We start from the raw sequence: 12,180 nt of genomic DNA, 5'->3' as shown, positions 1-12,180 counted from the left end.
CCTTGAGAGATCACCAAAATGGTTTCCATGGCGGCTATATTTATTTGCACCTTCACCAATAGTGAATTGGGGTTTCTTCCATGTCCTCACCATTCATTTGTTAATGATTGCTGTCCTGACTGAAGTAGCATCCAAAGTAATTTTAATTTTTATATCACTGGTGTCTTGAAATATTCAACACTTAAAAATAGTTACTGGTCATTTGCCTTTTGTTTGTTTTGGTTTATTGTTGTTTTCTACCTATTCAGTTTATTTGCTGCTTGGCAGTGTCGTTTTTCTGGTATTTCATTCCTGCAGTTCTTTGTAAATTCTGGATATAGTCTCTTCTGAAAAGTACCAGGTCTGTTTATCTGCCAACTTAAATAAAGATGTTAAGAGCTGCCTTCCACTTTGCCCAAACTGGGACCCTTGTCTTCATTGCCAATGAAGAAGCCTGATGATGCAGTAATAAGAAAAATAAGCCAGAGGTGTTGGTGTAATCCATATATTCCTGAGATGAAATCAGAACCATCAGCCAAGAGTTCAAAGCCAGTTTTGGCTGCAAGTTGAGTTCAAGGCCAGCTGCGGCTATGTGAGACCCCTATCTCAAAAAAATATATAAACTGGCAAATAAAAATGTCCTTGCTACATTTTCTACCTTTGCTATGTGATTTGAATTAATATTTTAAATTAGTTTATGCATAAGTATGTCTGTGCACGTGGACGAGGGAGTCAGAAGAGAGCAAGATATGCTGAAAACCCCTTCTTTCATACGTGGAATGTAGCAAATAAATGTATGCAAACTGATGTACATACGGGCAGATCATAACATGAAGACTTAGAAACGACTTCTAAAAGTCAAAGAATGCAGATGAAAGGTTAGGAAAATTAAATGTTAATAGGCTATAATAGGTGTCTGGCATTGCCATGACAGCGTTATAAACTGGCATGCAAATTAAGGACAGACACAACCACATTGCAATTGGAAGCAGCAACAGTATCTTCGTCTCTAGGCATTAACATATCTGGAATATTCAAGAGTCAGCTCTTTTGAGAAAATGTGGTGGCCCTGAAAAGGGCCTTTAGATTAGAAAACTGCAAGTCTGAGTTGCAAGTTTAGCCGCCGAAGCCGTAGAGCGTGCGGCCCTGGCGCTTGAGCGCGTAGACCACGTCCATGGCGGTGACGGTCTTGCGCTTGGCGTGCTCCGTGTAGGTGACGGCGTCACGGATCACGTTCTCCAGGAACACCTTCAGCACCCCGCGAGTCTCCTCGTAGATGAGGCCGGAGATGCGCTTGACTCCGCCACGGCGAGCCAGGCGGCGGATGGCGGGCTTGGTGATGCCCTGGATGTTGTCGCGGAGGACCTTGCGGTGGCGCTTAGCGCCTCCTTTGCCCAGGCCTTTGCCACCTTTGCCGCGACCAGACATGACTAGACACTAGATGGTGGAGAGCTGAAACGCTGACACTGCAGCTGAACACCGGTATTTATACAGCAGGCTGCGGACCGAACTGAGGACCTGAGGGAGGAGGCGGGAAGTTGCGCCCGCCGCCGTGGGGGAGGGGAAGGCTTAAAAAAAAAAAAAAAAAAAAAAAAAAAAAGCGCCTTTGTTTCCTTGTCTGCCTGTGCTTTCTAATGGAACTAACTCCTCATCCAGTCTTAAGTTTGAAGAATTGAGCGCAAGCAACACACCGAGGTTGTGCAAAATACTGAAATGCAAGCAGCCCCCTAACGACCCGTTACCCCGTCCTCAGGCAGCTGCTAAGGTGCTCTCGCGGTCAGTGCACACTTTGTAAGGCTCCTACAGTGCTGTGAATTACCTTGTGACCCTACTCTACAGTGACTACGGTTCAAATAGTTTCCTTTAATTTAAAATTTTAAAACGCCATCTTAATATCTTTATTATTCTCTTACGAATTTTTCATAAAATCATCAATCAGTGAATTAGCTACCTACATCATTTGGTGAATCTGTCCAGTTTAAGGTCATTTTTTCACATGTAAGTTAATTTTACTTAAATATAACTAGGGTCAATACTGATAATTCTATTTTGACTATATTAAATTTAAACTTTATGAATTTCATCATACTGCAAATTTCGTTTTTCCTCCAATATTTTCTATTCAACTGGCTTTCATCAATATTTTCAAAGAAATATCCAAATGCTTTTGTGAAGTTTGAATAAAATCTTTGAGGATGGTCATTCTTCTGTAACTACTGTGCACAATACTCTATAGAATACAAGTAAAATAACAATGCTCTTTTTTTTTTAATCTCCTCAAATATGTTTTCATTAACTTCTAAGTTAGGATCTGTCAAAGGAATTCCTGGAAATTCTTCAAAAGACTTCAAAAACTGATTGACCAGAATTGAGTTAATGTACACTTAGAGGCCTAAAGCTAACAGGTTGGAATGTTTCCGGTCCATGGAGTGGTTGTTTTCTGTTTGGCTGGTTTCAATCCCCTGAAACTGCTTGCCCACCTCTATGTCTGAATTAACATCTTGTGACTAATGGAGCCATCTGCAGCCGTAACATTAGAGACTACTAATTTCCACAATCCAAAATCTAAGACTGTCCTCACACAGTCATTCTATTGAAAGACCTAAAAAGTAATGTTAATGATGGACTAACCTAGAAACCAATATCTGTTCCTTGGAATTTGCTAGCTTCCTCTCACAAGGCCCTGAGATAAGAAGAATTCACACTGCCCCTCCTTTCCTGTGAGTCAACAGGTGGTAAATAAGGTCAAGAGATAGCTGTAACTCTGGTTTGCCCAAACAAGATTAATTAGCACACCTGAAGCCCTAAGGTCTGCTGACCCTAATAGTGAGACCATCCGGCCTCCAAGGGTCATGTACTCAATGGACAGAGGATCCCACCCCCTCCCTAAGCTTGTGGGTTTGCCTTTAAAAACACCTGGGCCCAGGGGAGGGGGCTTCTCCCTAGCCTGTGTGCTGGAGGAGCCCGTTTGTGCAAACGTTTCCTGTTCATTAAAGCCTCTTGCGTTTTGCAGCAACTGGACTGGACATTGAATTCTTGGGGTATCGACCGAACCTGGAAGACTCCTCATTCTGAGGGTCTTACACTATATCCTGGTGGCCATGGGCTGATTGACAGTATCCGGTGTTCCTGAAAGCACCAGATTTGAGGGTGAACTCAGCCCTATCAGTTTTCCTGTTTGAACTGCCTGGAGCAACAACCTCTGTTGTTCAAGGTGCACTTTCACAGCCTGGACCTGAGCAATGAGCTGTGAGCTCAGTCAAATTTAACCTCCAAACCCTGTACTGAAAGTTTCCCACACTACAGAGCTGGTTCCCTCGTTTCCTTGGACACATTTCCATGGACTGGACTGGAACCAATTATTTTTTTAAACACACTTTACTTATATGTATGAGGATGAACATTTGCAAACTAATTGTTCAAGTAGTTTTTTTTTTTTTTTGCTTAAATTATTTTCTAGTGTGAAAAATATGCAGCTTTTTAAAAAATTTCTAGAGCTTTTGCATTTACACTAAAATATAAACCAGTATTTAATAGACAACTTAACAAAGTATAAGACAGTATTCGACAATGGATGGTAGTAGTTACAATAGCACTGTAGTCCATACTACCCTAAAATTAAGGAGATGGCCAAGCCTGATCTCAGATTCACAGTCACCCTGTCAGCCTCCTTAGCACCTCAGACCTGAGTATAAGACTGGCTAAATAAGAAACCTATCACCCCACAAACAAACACACACACACACACACACACACACACACACAAAAAAAACCTTTTTAAAACACTTTGCTTATTTGTAATTGCAGTTTAGAACCTAAATAACACTTTAAAAACTTGTCTTTTAACTCTTTTATTTAATTTATTTAGCTATATGTGTTTGAGTGTTTTCCTCAATGGTATGTGAGTATAAATGTACGATGTGTGTCCCTGCTGCTTACATAGGCCAGAATAAAGCATCAGGTCTCCAGGAACTGAAATAAATAGTTGTGCATCATCCTGTGGGTATGAGACCTGAACCCAGGGTATCTGAAAGAGCCACAAGTATGCTCAAATGTTGAGCCATCTCTTCAGGCCCCCATTCCACCTTTTCTCTCTAATAAAGACATGGTTGTATTCCAGGGCAGTGAGGGCTGTGTGGGTAGAGAACTGGTAGATGGGATACCATGTAATACCAGGAAGTGAGACAGCACTGGGGGGGGGGGGTAATACAAACATACATGGGAGTGAACATATGCATATGTGTGCAGGGGTGATGACCCAAAGCCGGAAAGGCAAGCAAGGAACAAATCAGGAAGGATCTGAGGGCTGCAGGAGAGAGCAGTAAGGAAGTACACTGTGATCCCATCACTGGAGCAGCACAATAAGGTCTCACTCTCTCCACTTAGGTTTTCAGTGGAAAAAACACCACTACCCTAATGAAGTCTACTTTGTTGAGAGCCAGAGTGAATGCTGGAAGCACACACATGGCTTTTTCCGTAATCCAGGTAAAAGATGGGGTTCGCTTGAACCCAAGTGTTGGCACTTTTCTATAGGCATTCTGAAGGTATGCTCATGGATCTGCTTTCTCTAAACAAGGCCAAGTCTCATAAGAAAAATAAAATTAACAATAAAAAGTGAAAGAGCTCGGTTTCTTATTCCTTTGAGTTTCAAATTTGTCATTTGAACAGTGTAACTCAAAAAAGATCTTGATCTCAGAATCCCAAGGCAGGCTGAGCAATCGAATAGAATGTCTAATGTTTTGATTGGTGTCTTCATTAGTCCTTAAGTTTCACGGGAACAATGTGTTTTATTCACTTCTTTCTTTTTTGTTGTTGATTGTTTTGTTTTTTGAGACAGAGTTCCTCCATATTGTTTTGGAGCCTGTCCTAGAACTAGGTCTATAGATCACACTGCCCTAGAACTCAGATCTGCCTGCCTCTGCCTCCCAAATGCTAGGATCAAAGGCGTGTACCACCAACACTCGGTTTGTTAATGTCTTGCAACTGGAATTTGGCACAGAACTCCACAGCCAGTACATACTTAATCTATGAGATCAATCTGAGACTAAGGCCTTCAATTCTAGTTCCTCTCTGCCCCCCCCCCCCACTCCATTACAAGCACATTCCTAACAGCCTGGATTCCAGTCTCATCAGCCCAATAACACACAGCCAGGCTGTATTAGATATAAAGCTGTTGGCCAGTTACTAGCATTTCTTATTGGCTAGCTCTGTCCTAAATATTAACCCATTTCTATCAATCCCCAGAATCTTTATCCCCTATTCCCACCTATCTTGCATTCCTCTTGGCCAAGAGTGTTTTATTCATTAACCAGTAAGAGAAACATATTTACAGAATGACATCTCCCATCACCCCCCCCCCCTTTAAATCCTGTAATTTGGTGTTTCTGTGTACAACTCAACGCCAGAACAGGATGAGTGATACACCACATACTATCCATCCCTCACACCCCTAGCTGATGTTAGGTCCTAGGAACTAAAGTATAGTCGTCTTGCAAGATCAGCAATTGTGCTTAACCACTAAGCCATTTCTCAAGCACCCCAAATGACTCTGTAATATAACCACTACCAATATATATACCACAAAAAGTTTCCAGATAAACTTTCAGATAAAATGCACACTCTGGATATAAATTTAGGACATCGTTATTTAAACCTTTTCTTTTTAAAGTTGCTCTTCCCACGAACTTCTGTGAACTCGTGACAAATATAAAAGCACTGAATTCTGGTCCTTCTACAACAGAGATTTTTTTTTTTTTTTTTTAACCTTTGTATCATGACCTATGTACTACAGGATATCTCAAAACCCAAATCTCATTTTAACCTTTATAGTCTGTGGCACCAGCAGGTTTGATTTTGCATGTACCTTCCAAAACTCATTACCAACCCATTAAATACTTGCCTTCGTAAATTGTTTACAGAAATACCCTTATGTAAAGAGAAACAAAACCAATGTTGAAAACAGGCCTAAGGTTAAAGAAACAAATCCATCCTATTAGCAAACTTCGTCCCTTATATGCTACATAGGAAACAGAACACCGTGATTTCTACTACAAACTTCCTATATTAAACATTGCATTACAACTTAGTTGAGTGTGGCATTTGATTCGCCAGTTTCAGGACGAATGGGCAACAATTAGCAAAAACTTCATTTCACATTTCATTAGCTCACCAATAAAATTGGGATTGAGTTTAAAGTTTCTACTTAGCCGCATAATGTAATATAGGTAACTTGTCTTAATACTATTAGCACAGCTCTTCCCAGTGTTTTTGTAGTTGGCTCTGAAAAGAGCCTTTGGTGAATTGTTAAGATTGTTCCATACAGTTCTCTCACTTTCCTTTGGCCTTGTGGTGGCTCTCGGTCTTCTTGGGCAACAGTACGGCCTGGATGTTGGGCAGGACACCGCCCTGCGCGATCGTCACGCGGCCCAGCAGCTTGTTGAGCTCCTCGTCGTTGCGGATGGCCAGCTGAAGGTGGCGCGGGATGATGCGCGTCTTCTTGTTGTCGCGGGCGGCATTGCCAGCGAGCTCCAAGATCTCGGCAGTCAGGTACTCCAACACCGCTGCCAGGTACACCGGGGCTCCGGCGCCCACCCGCTCCGAGTAGTTGCCCTTGCGGAGGAGACGGTGCACACGGCCCACGGGGAACTGCAAGCCAGCTCGGGAGGAGCGGGTCTTGGCCTTGGCGCGAGCCTTGCCACCCTGTTTTCCACGTCCAGACATGATACACAACGAGCTGTGAAAAAAAAAAAAATCAGTAAGCCAGCACAAAGAGGCACACACTGGCGCTGTTTATAGTCAATGCAAGGCGCGAAAATGGAGCGATTTCATTGGCTACATAAAACTGTATCATGTAACCCAATGGCACCGTGGTTTTGAAAAGTCCTTGCTTTGATTGGATACTAAGTGAATGACGTTTGCTAATCGCGATAAGCACCGTCACAAGTTTGTTTTAAAAGCAGCCAGTGCCGAGAGTACATCCAGACTGTTACTGTCTATCTTCTCTTTTTCATTGTGTTCTTCACCATGCCTGATCCCGCGAAGTCCGCGCCCGCCCCGAAGAAGGGCTCCAAGAAGGCCGTGACCAAGGCGCAGAAGAAGGACGGCAAGAAGCGCAAGCGCAGCCGCAAGGAGAGCTACTCGGTGTACGTGTACAAGGTGCTGAAGCAGGTGCACCCCGACACGGGCATCTCCTCCAAGGCCATGGGCATCATGAACTCGTTCGTCAACGACATCTTCGAGCGCATCGCCGGCGAGGCTTCCCGCCTGGCGCATTACAACAAGCGCTCGACCATCACGTCCCGGGAGATCCAGACGGCCGTGCGCCTGCTGCTGCCCGGGGAGCTGGCCAAGCACGCCGTGTCCGAGGGCACCAAGGCAGTCACCAAGTACACCAGCTCCAAGTGAGTCGCTGACCACACTCTTGACCCAAAGGCTCTTTTCAGAGCCACCTACAGTTTCCCTTAAAGTAGCTGTTACATGTCTGAATCCTTTGTGCCGAGTGTTCTTAGGCATGGTAGGTAATAAAAGGCATAAGTCAAAAATTTGGAACATAAACTTGGGACCATTTTTTTTTCCCATACTCACCTTGGAGATTTTTTGGAAATGCAACTATTTCCCAAATAGTGAATTTTAAGCGTTGGTATTGGGAACCTGGAGAAGTCAACTTTTCATTTCTCCATACTGGCAAAGTAGTGTGTAACTACAGGTCGGCTATGCTGTGTGAATGCTGACGGGCCATCTGCAAGGCTGTGTGATTTGAACAACACAAATCCGGCAATAGTATTAACCCAAAGGGTCTTTTGAAAGCTACTGAGTACTGAAGTACATTTCTTAGAAAGTTGTTATTCTTAAGTGCGTAGTATTAAGACATTACCGACTTGTACACTAAAGTTTTCCCGTTCTTTGAAAGCGTATGTGCACACATGACACCTACTTCTCAATTTTAAAATTTGCTTTTGAGTGCAGTGCTATTTAGGCATATTTGGTTTTACTATTGAACTTTATTTTACCAAAAGTGAAACTAAGCAAACGAATTTCTGACCATCTGAAAGTAGCCTTCAACGTCCAATCCAGGCGCTGCGCGGGCAATTTAAAATTCACGCGCCAAATCTTTATCCGAAATTGGGACTCACTTCCGCAATGGTGTTAGTTTCCTCGCCATTTGTGCAGTGCTTCACCGTACATTTCTCTGTCTCTGACACTTGGAAGGGACTAAAAAGGGAAAATCAGAAGGCTTTTGCTACCTGTTACTCTACCCTCACCTCCAATAATCAAAATAGGCTTTCAAGTTTAAATATGCAATAACAAAATTGAAACATTTTAAAAATCTGCACCTGGAATCCACATGAATCAGCTTCCATAATAAGTTTATTTTGCTCAGTTCTTTTGTTGGTGCGCTTTATATGATTAGGATATTCTAGTGCCTTTTGGCTGTTTTCATGGTAATATGCTGCTGTGTTTGCATATTTGTTTTGTTTTGTTTCAGGAACAATGGTGTTCTTTCAAATAAACTAGTAGAAATAACCATCTAAAAGAAATGTTTTAATTAAGGCAAATTAACACAATGCAAGTCAAAGAAGAAAATGGCTGAAATAAAGTATTTAATTTCAGAGTCATGTCTCTGGAGGTTTGCAAATAATGGTATGTAATAAAACCAAATCCAAATTTGAAGTTCATTTAAAAACATGTATTACAAACTGATAAATGAAAATGTAAAACTATTAGACAAAGGCTACTTTAGTTGCAGAGGTAAGTGTCTAAGATGATAGGGGAAGCACAGAGACTCTGAAATCCTTTTTTGGAACCAGTAGTTTGCTCTTGTGTCTCATAATTTGCTTTATATTTTAGGTGTGTGTTTCCTATAACCTGTTTGTTATCAAATGCTTTATGATAATATAAATACAATAGAGAGGCAAGAAAGCTGTTGGGGAGGGAGGGATCTAAGCCTCATTAAAAATAGAAAAACCTATGAAACCTAGATAGAGGTTTTCTTATTTTCCTTTGGAAAGAGGAGGAAGGAAGAGAAATAAAGTACAAATGGAGGCATGTAACAAGACTCATGGTTTTAGGTATGGGCTAAAATTAACTAAAAGATCAAAAGACACTAAAACAAGGAATAGCAAAGGACTCGGCTTATTTGGGACTTGGAGTACAGAATCTTTATTCTTAGCCATATTATACTGCCGTAGCTCTCAATACAAGATACAGAGTGCATAAAATACCACCTTGTAATGTTGGTTGTTTTCTTACTAGACAAAGAGCAGCTTTTTATATGTTACTAATTAAACCTTTTCCCAGAAGATAGATGAGAAAAAAAAAAAAAAAAAAAAAAACCATGACTCATGGCCAGGGAAATACTTGTTGGAGTATGAAGGCAATGTTCTGACATAACTCTGCAAATATAACCTCTTGCTTTCAAGGATTATCTGGCAAGTGTACAGTCCTGGGCTGACATTAGTTCACCTAGTATCTTTATTTTCCCCCTTTTGGTTTAATCTTATTTTGTTATATAATGTTGCAATCAGCTGCTCGATGTTGAATTACGTTTTTTGATGTTGCAAGGTATTTATCTAGGGTATTAAAAATAACAAAAGCAAATAATCATTATAAACATTACAACATAGAAAGTGCTTGCAATCTTAAGTTGATCAAATGAATTTAACTTCCCCAAGGCACCAGCAATACTCTTCCATAATTTATGGACAGATAGTCCATTTAATTGTTTTGCAAATATGAGTAATATCAGACAGTAATTTCAACATTTTCTCATTCATTGTATGATTTACTACTTATCATGATTTAAGAAATGTTTTCTAACCTTATCCAAAAAGTAATGTACAAATAAGTCACATTCCAATCGCATCTTAATGACAATTGTCTTTGTAAGTTAACAAGTTGGCCATCTGTAAAGGCATCCAAACACCAGTCTGAGATCAAAGTACATAAATGATCTCTGGGAGCAAAAATTAACCAGAGTAGCATTTAAACACCTCTATAAGGAAAAGTTGGAACACAACACAGATCCTTCAAAGTGATCCCAAATGGTTTCTCCAATCATAAAAAATAAACATTGACATAGTAGTACTTTTTTATGTGATACTTTTTTATTTATTAAGAGAACAGTCTCAATGTTAGAAACATTTTCCCACGTATCCCTTTTTCATTCCCAAATGCTACCCAATGTTATTATTAACTTCCAAAGATGTTCTTGAGTAGTTCTTTCCTTCTTATGAGGAGAGGATGAGGACATGCCATACTGTCCCCATGCCATACTGACTCCTCAGAACCATTACTATGGATAGTATGGTATAATTATTACACAACTATTGTAATTCTTTGCATTTCCATTTTGTGCAAGCAGAAAGCTACAGAGCTCCAATCTTTGACACTACCATAGGAAGTGTTAATAAGAACTCACGCCTCTGGTCCTTTATTTTGCTTCCATTCATAGCAACAGGACTATGGCAGGGGGAAGATGATGTGGGGTGAAAGTATCATCAGTAATATTTTCTTTAAATGCCTTACCTACTAAAATGAACAGACTCTTCCCTTCATTTTTTTTATTATGAATAATAGATAACCATCCCCTAAATATAACTTTCAATGAACTTCATGCCAAATACAAAATGGAAGTCCTTCCACTCATATTTCATAAGATGAATTCAAATCTAAGCTCACTGTAATGGGAAACAAGGAACCACTACTGCCATAGGGTCCTGGAATTCAATTAGTGTCATTAGTATTAATTGGAATCCCCAATCCCCCTAATGTAATACTTAGTTTAAGTGGCAATTGGAAATGAAAAGGCAGGAAGTAAAATTATTTGCCTCACGTAAACAGCAGTGCTCATGATCATGGCCAAGAACAGGTTTTAGGCATTTTATTTTGTACCAACTTATTTATTACCTCTGGGATTGTTACCCAAAGGCAATTAAGCTCTATGAAAAATTTGACGTGTTTCACAATGTGAAGTTACTGCTTTTGCCAATCTTCAAGTGACAAGAACTTTTCTTTTTAAAGCTCTTCAGTTAGCATGTGAATCTGCATGAAACTTGATAGCTCCAGGTAAAAAGGTACAGGAATATAATTGATATGTATTGATTAAAGAAAATGTGAATTGATTAAGATTGTCCATGAGGCCAGGGAAATTGGTGTGTAATTTTATGTGTATAATAAAATGTGGATTAATATGAAGCATTAATAGCTGCTGTAACTGTGAGGAATACAGTACAGTCATATTACATTAACTTATAGTTCATTACTTCCCTTTTAAGAGATCTTAAAGCCTGATTCCATGTTTTCTCATTAAGGCTGCCCTTCTACAGGGGTGGAGCCAACAGCAATGTTTCTTAACTTGTTTAAAAAATTGTGGGAAAGTATTTATTTTTACAAGTACTCCACCTCCCTTAAGCAAGGCTTTGACAATATATATATATATATATATATATATATATATATATATATATATTGATCTTCAACTGACAGGGAATTTCCCATTTCTTTGCTGTTAATTTGAAACATTTTGCTTAACTCTGAGCAGACTAGTTCCCTTTCGGTGTTGCATATTTACTGAAAGCTGCATGGCATTCTTTGAGGTATTTTTATTTTCTTTTGGGAGGAGGAAGAGAAATAAAGTCCTGACAGGCCAATAGCAAGGATCATGGGTTCATCTTTGGGCTAAATTTAGGAGCTGGGGATAATTTTTAAATATCTTCAGTAGTCTACAGACTCTTAAGTTGTCTTAGGAATCCTGGGTCCCAGTACGTGCTTGCTATCCAAACAGAGATTAATTTTCATTAGCTTCCCCACATTGTTTCATGTGCGGAATTTGCATTGGGACTGCTGATACTTATGTTCCTTTAGAGTACACTAACAGTTTCTATAAGGTGTGCCTGATGCTGCCCCTGTCCTTTCAAAGGTTCAACTCTTTCCCAGCCCCACAAAACCTTCCAGTAGAATGATCGAAGGAGGCTGGAGTGATGATGTCTTTTCGAGAGGAAGACGGTGCAAATTCTAGCAACCACAGGGCAGCTCACAAATGTCTGACTAGAATGCCTCCCTTCCTGCAGAGAGTACCAAAAGCTAACTCACCCAGGTTCTTGGAAACACATTGGTGAGTTTTCCCGTGAGAAAATACCTAACAAAAGCAACTGAAGGAAGGAAGGAAAGGGTTATGTTTGCACCTAATTTGAAGGGATAAAG

The 12,180-nt window shown here is 40.4% G+C and overlaps 2 protein-coding genes across 2 annotated transcripts; one reads left to right on the top strand and one right to left on the bottom strand.

The window, feature by feature from the left end:
• Positions 1–6,306: 6,306 nt before the first annotated feature.
• LOC127229572 (histone H2A type 1-B) lies at positions 6,307–6,708 on the bottom strand. Its single transcript, XM_051194653.1, has one exon. It carries the CDS (start codon positions 6,697–6,699, stop codon positions 6,307–6,309), a length of 393 nt encoding a protein of 130 aa, XP_051050610.1. The 5' UTR covers positions 6,700–6,708.
• Positions 6,709–6,998: 290 nt separating this feature from the next.
• On the top strand, positions 6,999–7,415 carry LOC127229564 (histone H2B type 1-H). Its single transcript, XM_051194644.1, has one exon. It carries the CDS (start codon positions 7,003–7,005, stop codon positions 7,381–7,383), a length of 381 nt encoding a protein of 126 aa, XP_051050601.1. The 5' UTR covers positions 6,999–7,002; the 3' UTR covers positions 7,384–7,415.
• The last annotated feature ends 4,765 nt before the right edge of the window (positions 7,416–12,180 follow it).

Source organism: Phodopus roborovskii, unplaced genomic scaffold, assembly GCF_943737965.1.
Source record: "Phodopus roborovskii unplaced genomic scaffold, PHOROB, whole genome shotgun sequence".
In the NCBI taxonomy this organism is placed as follows: Eukaryota; Metazoa; Chordata; class Mammalia; order Rodentia; family Cricetidae; genus Phodopus; species Phodopus roborovskii.
The sequence above is the reverse complement of the archived record's forward strand: the minus strand, read 5'-3'. Positions and strand labels throughout refer to the sequence as shown.

Coding starts and splice junctions, on each gene's coding strand:
- LOC127229572 (XM_051194653.1), bottom strand. CDS start 6,699: ATGTCTGGACGTGGAAAACAGGGTGGCAAGGCTCGCGCCAAGGCCAAG.
- LOC127229564 (XM_051194644.1), top strand. CDS start 7,003: ATGCCTGATCCCGCGAAGTCCGCGCCCGCCCCGAAGAAGGGCTCCAAG.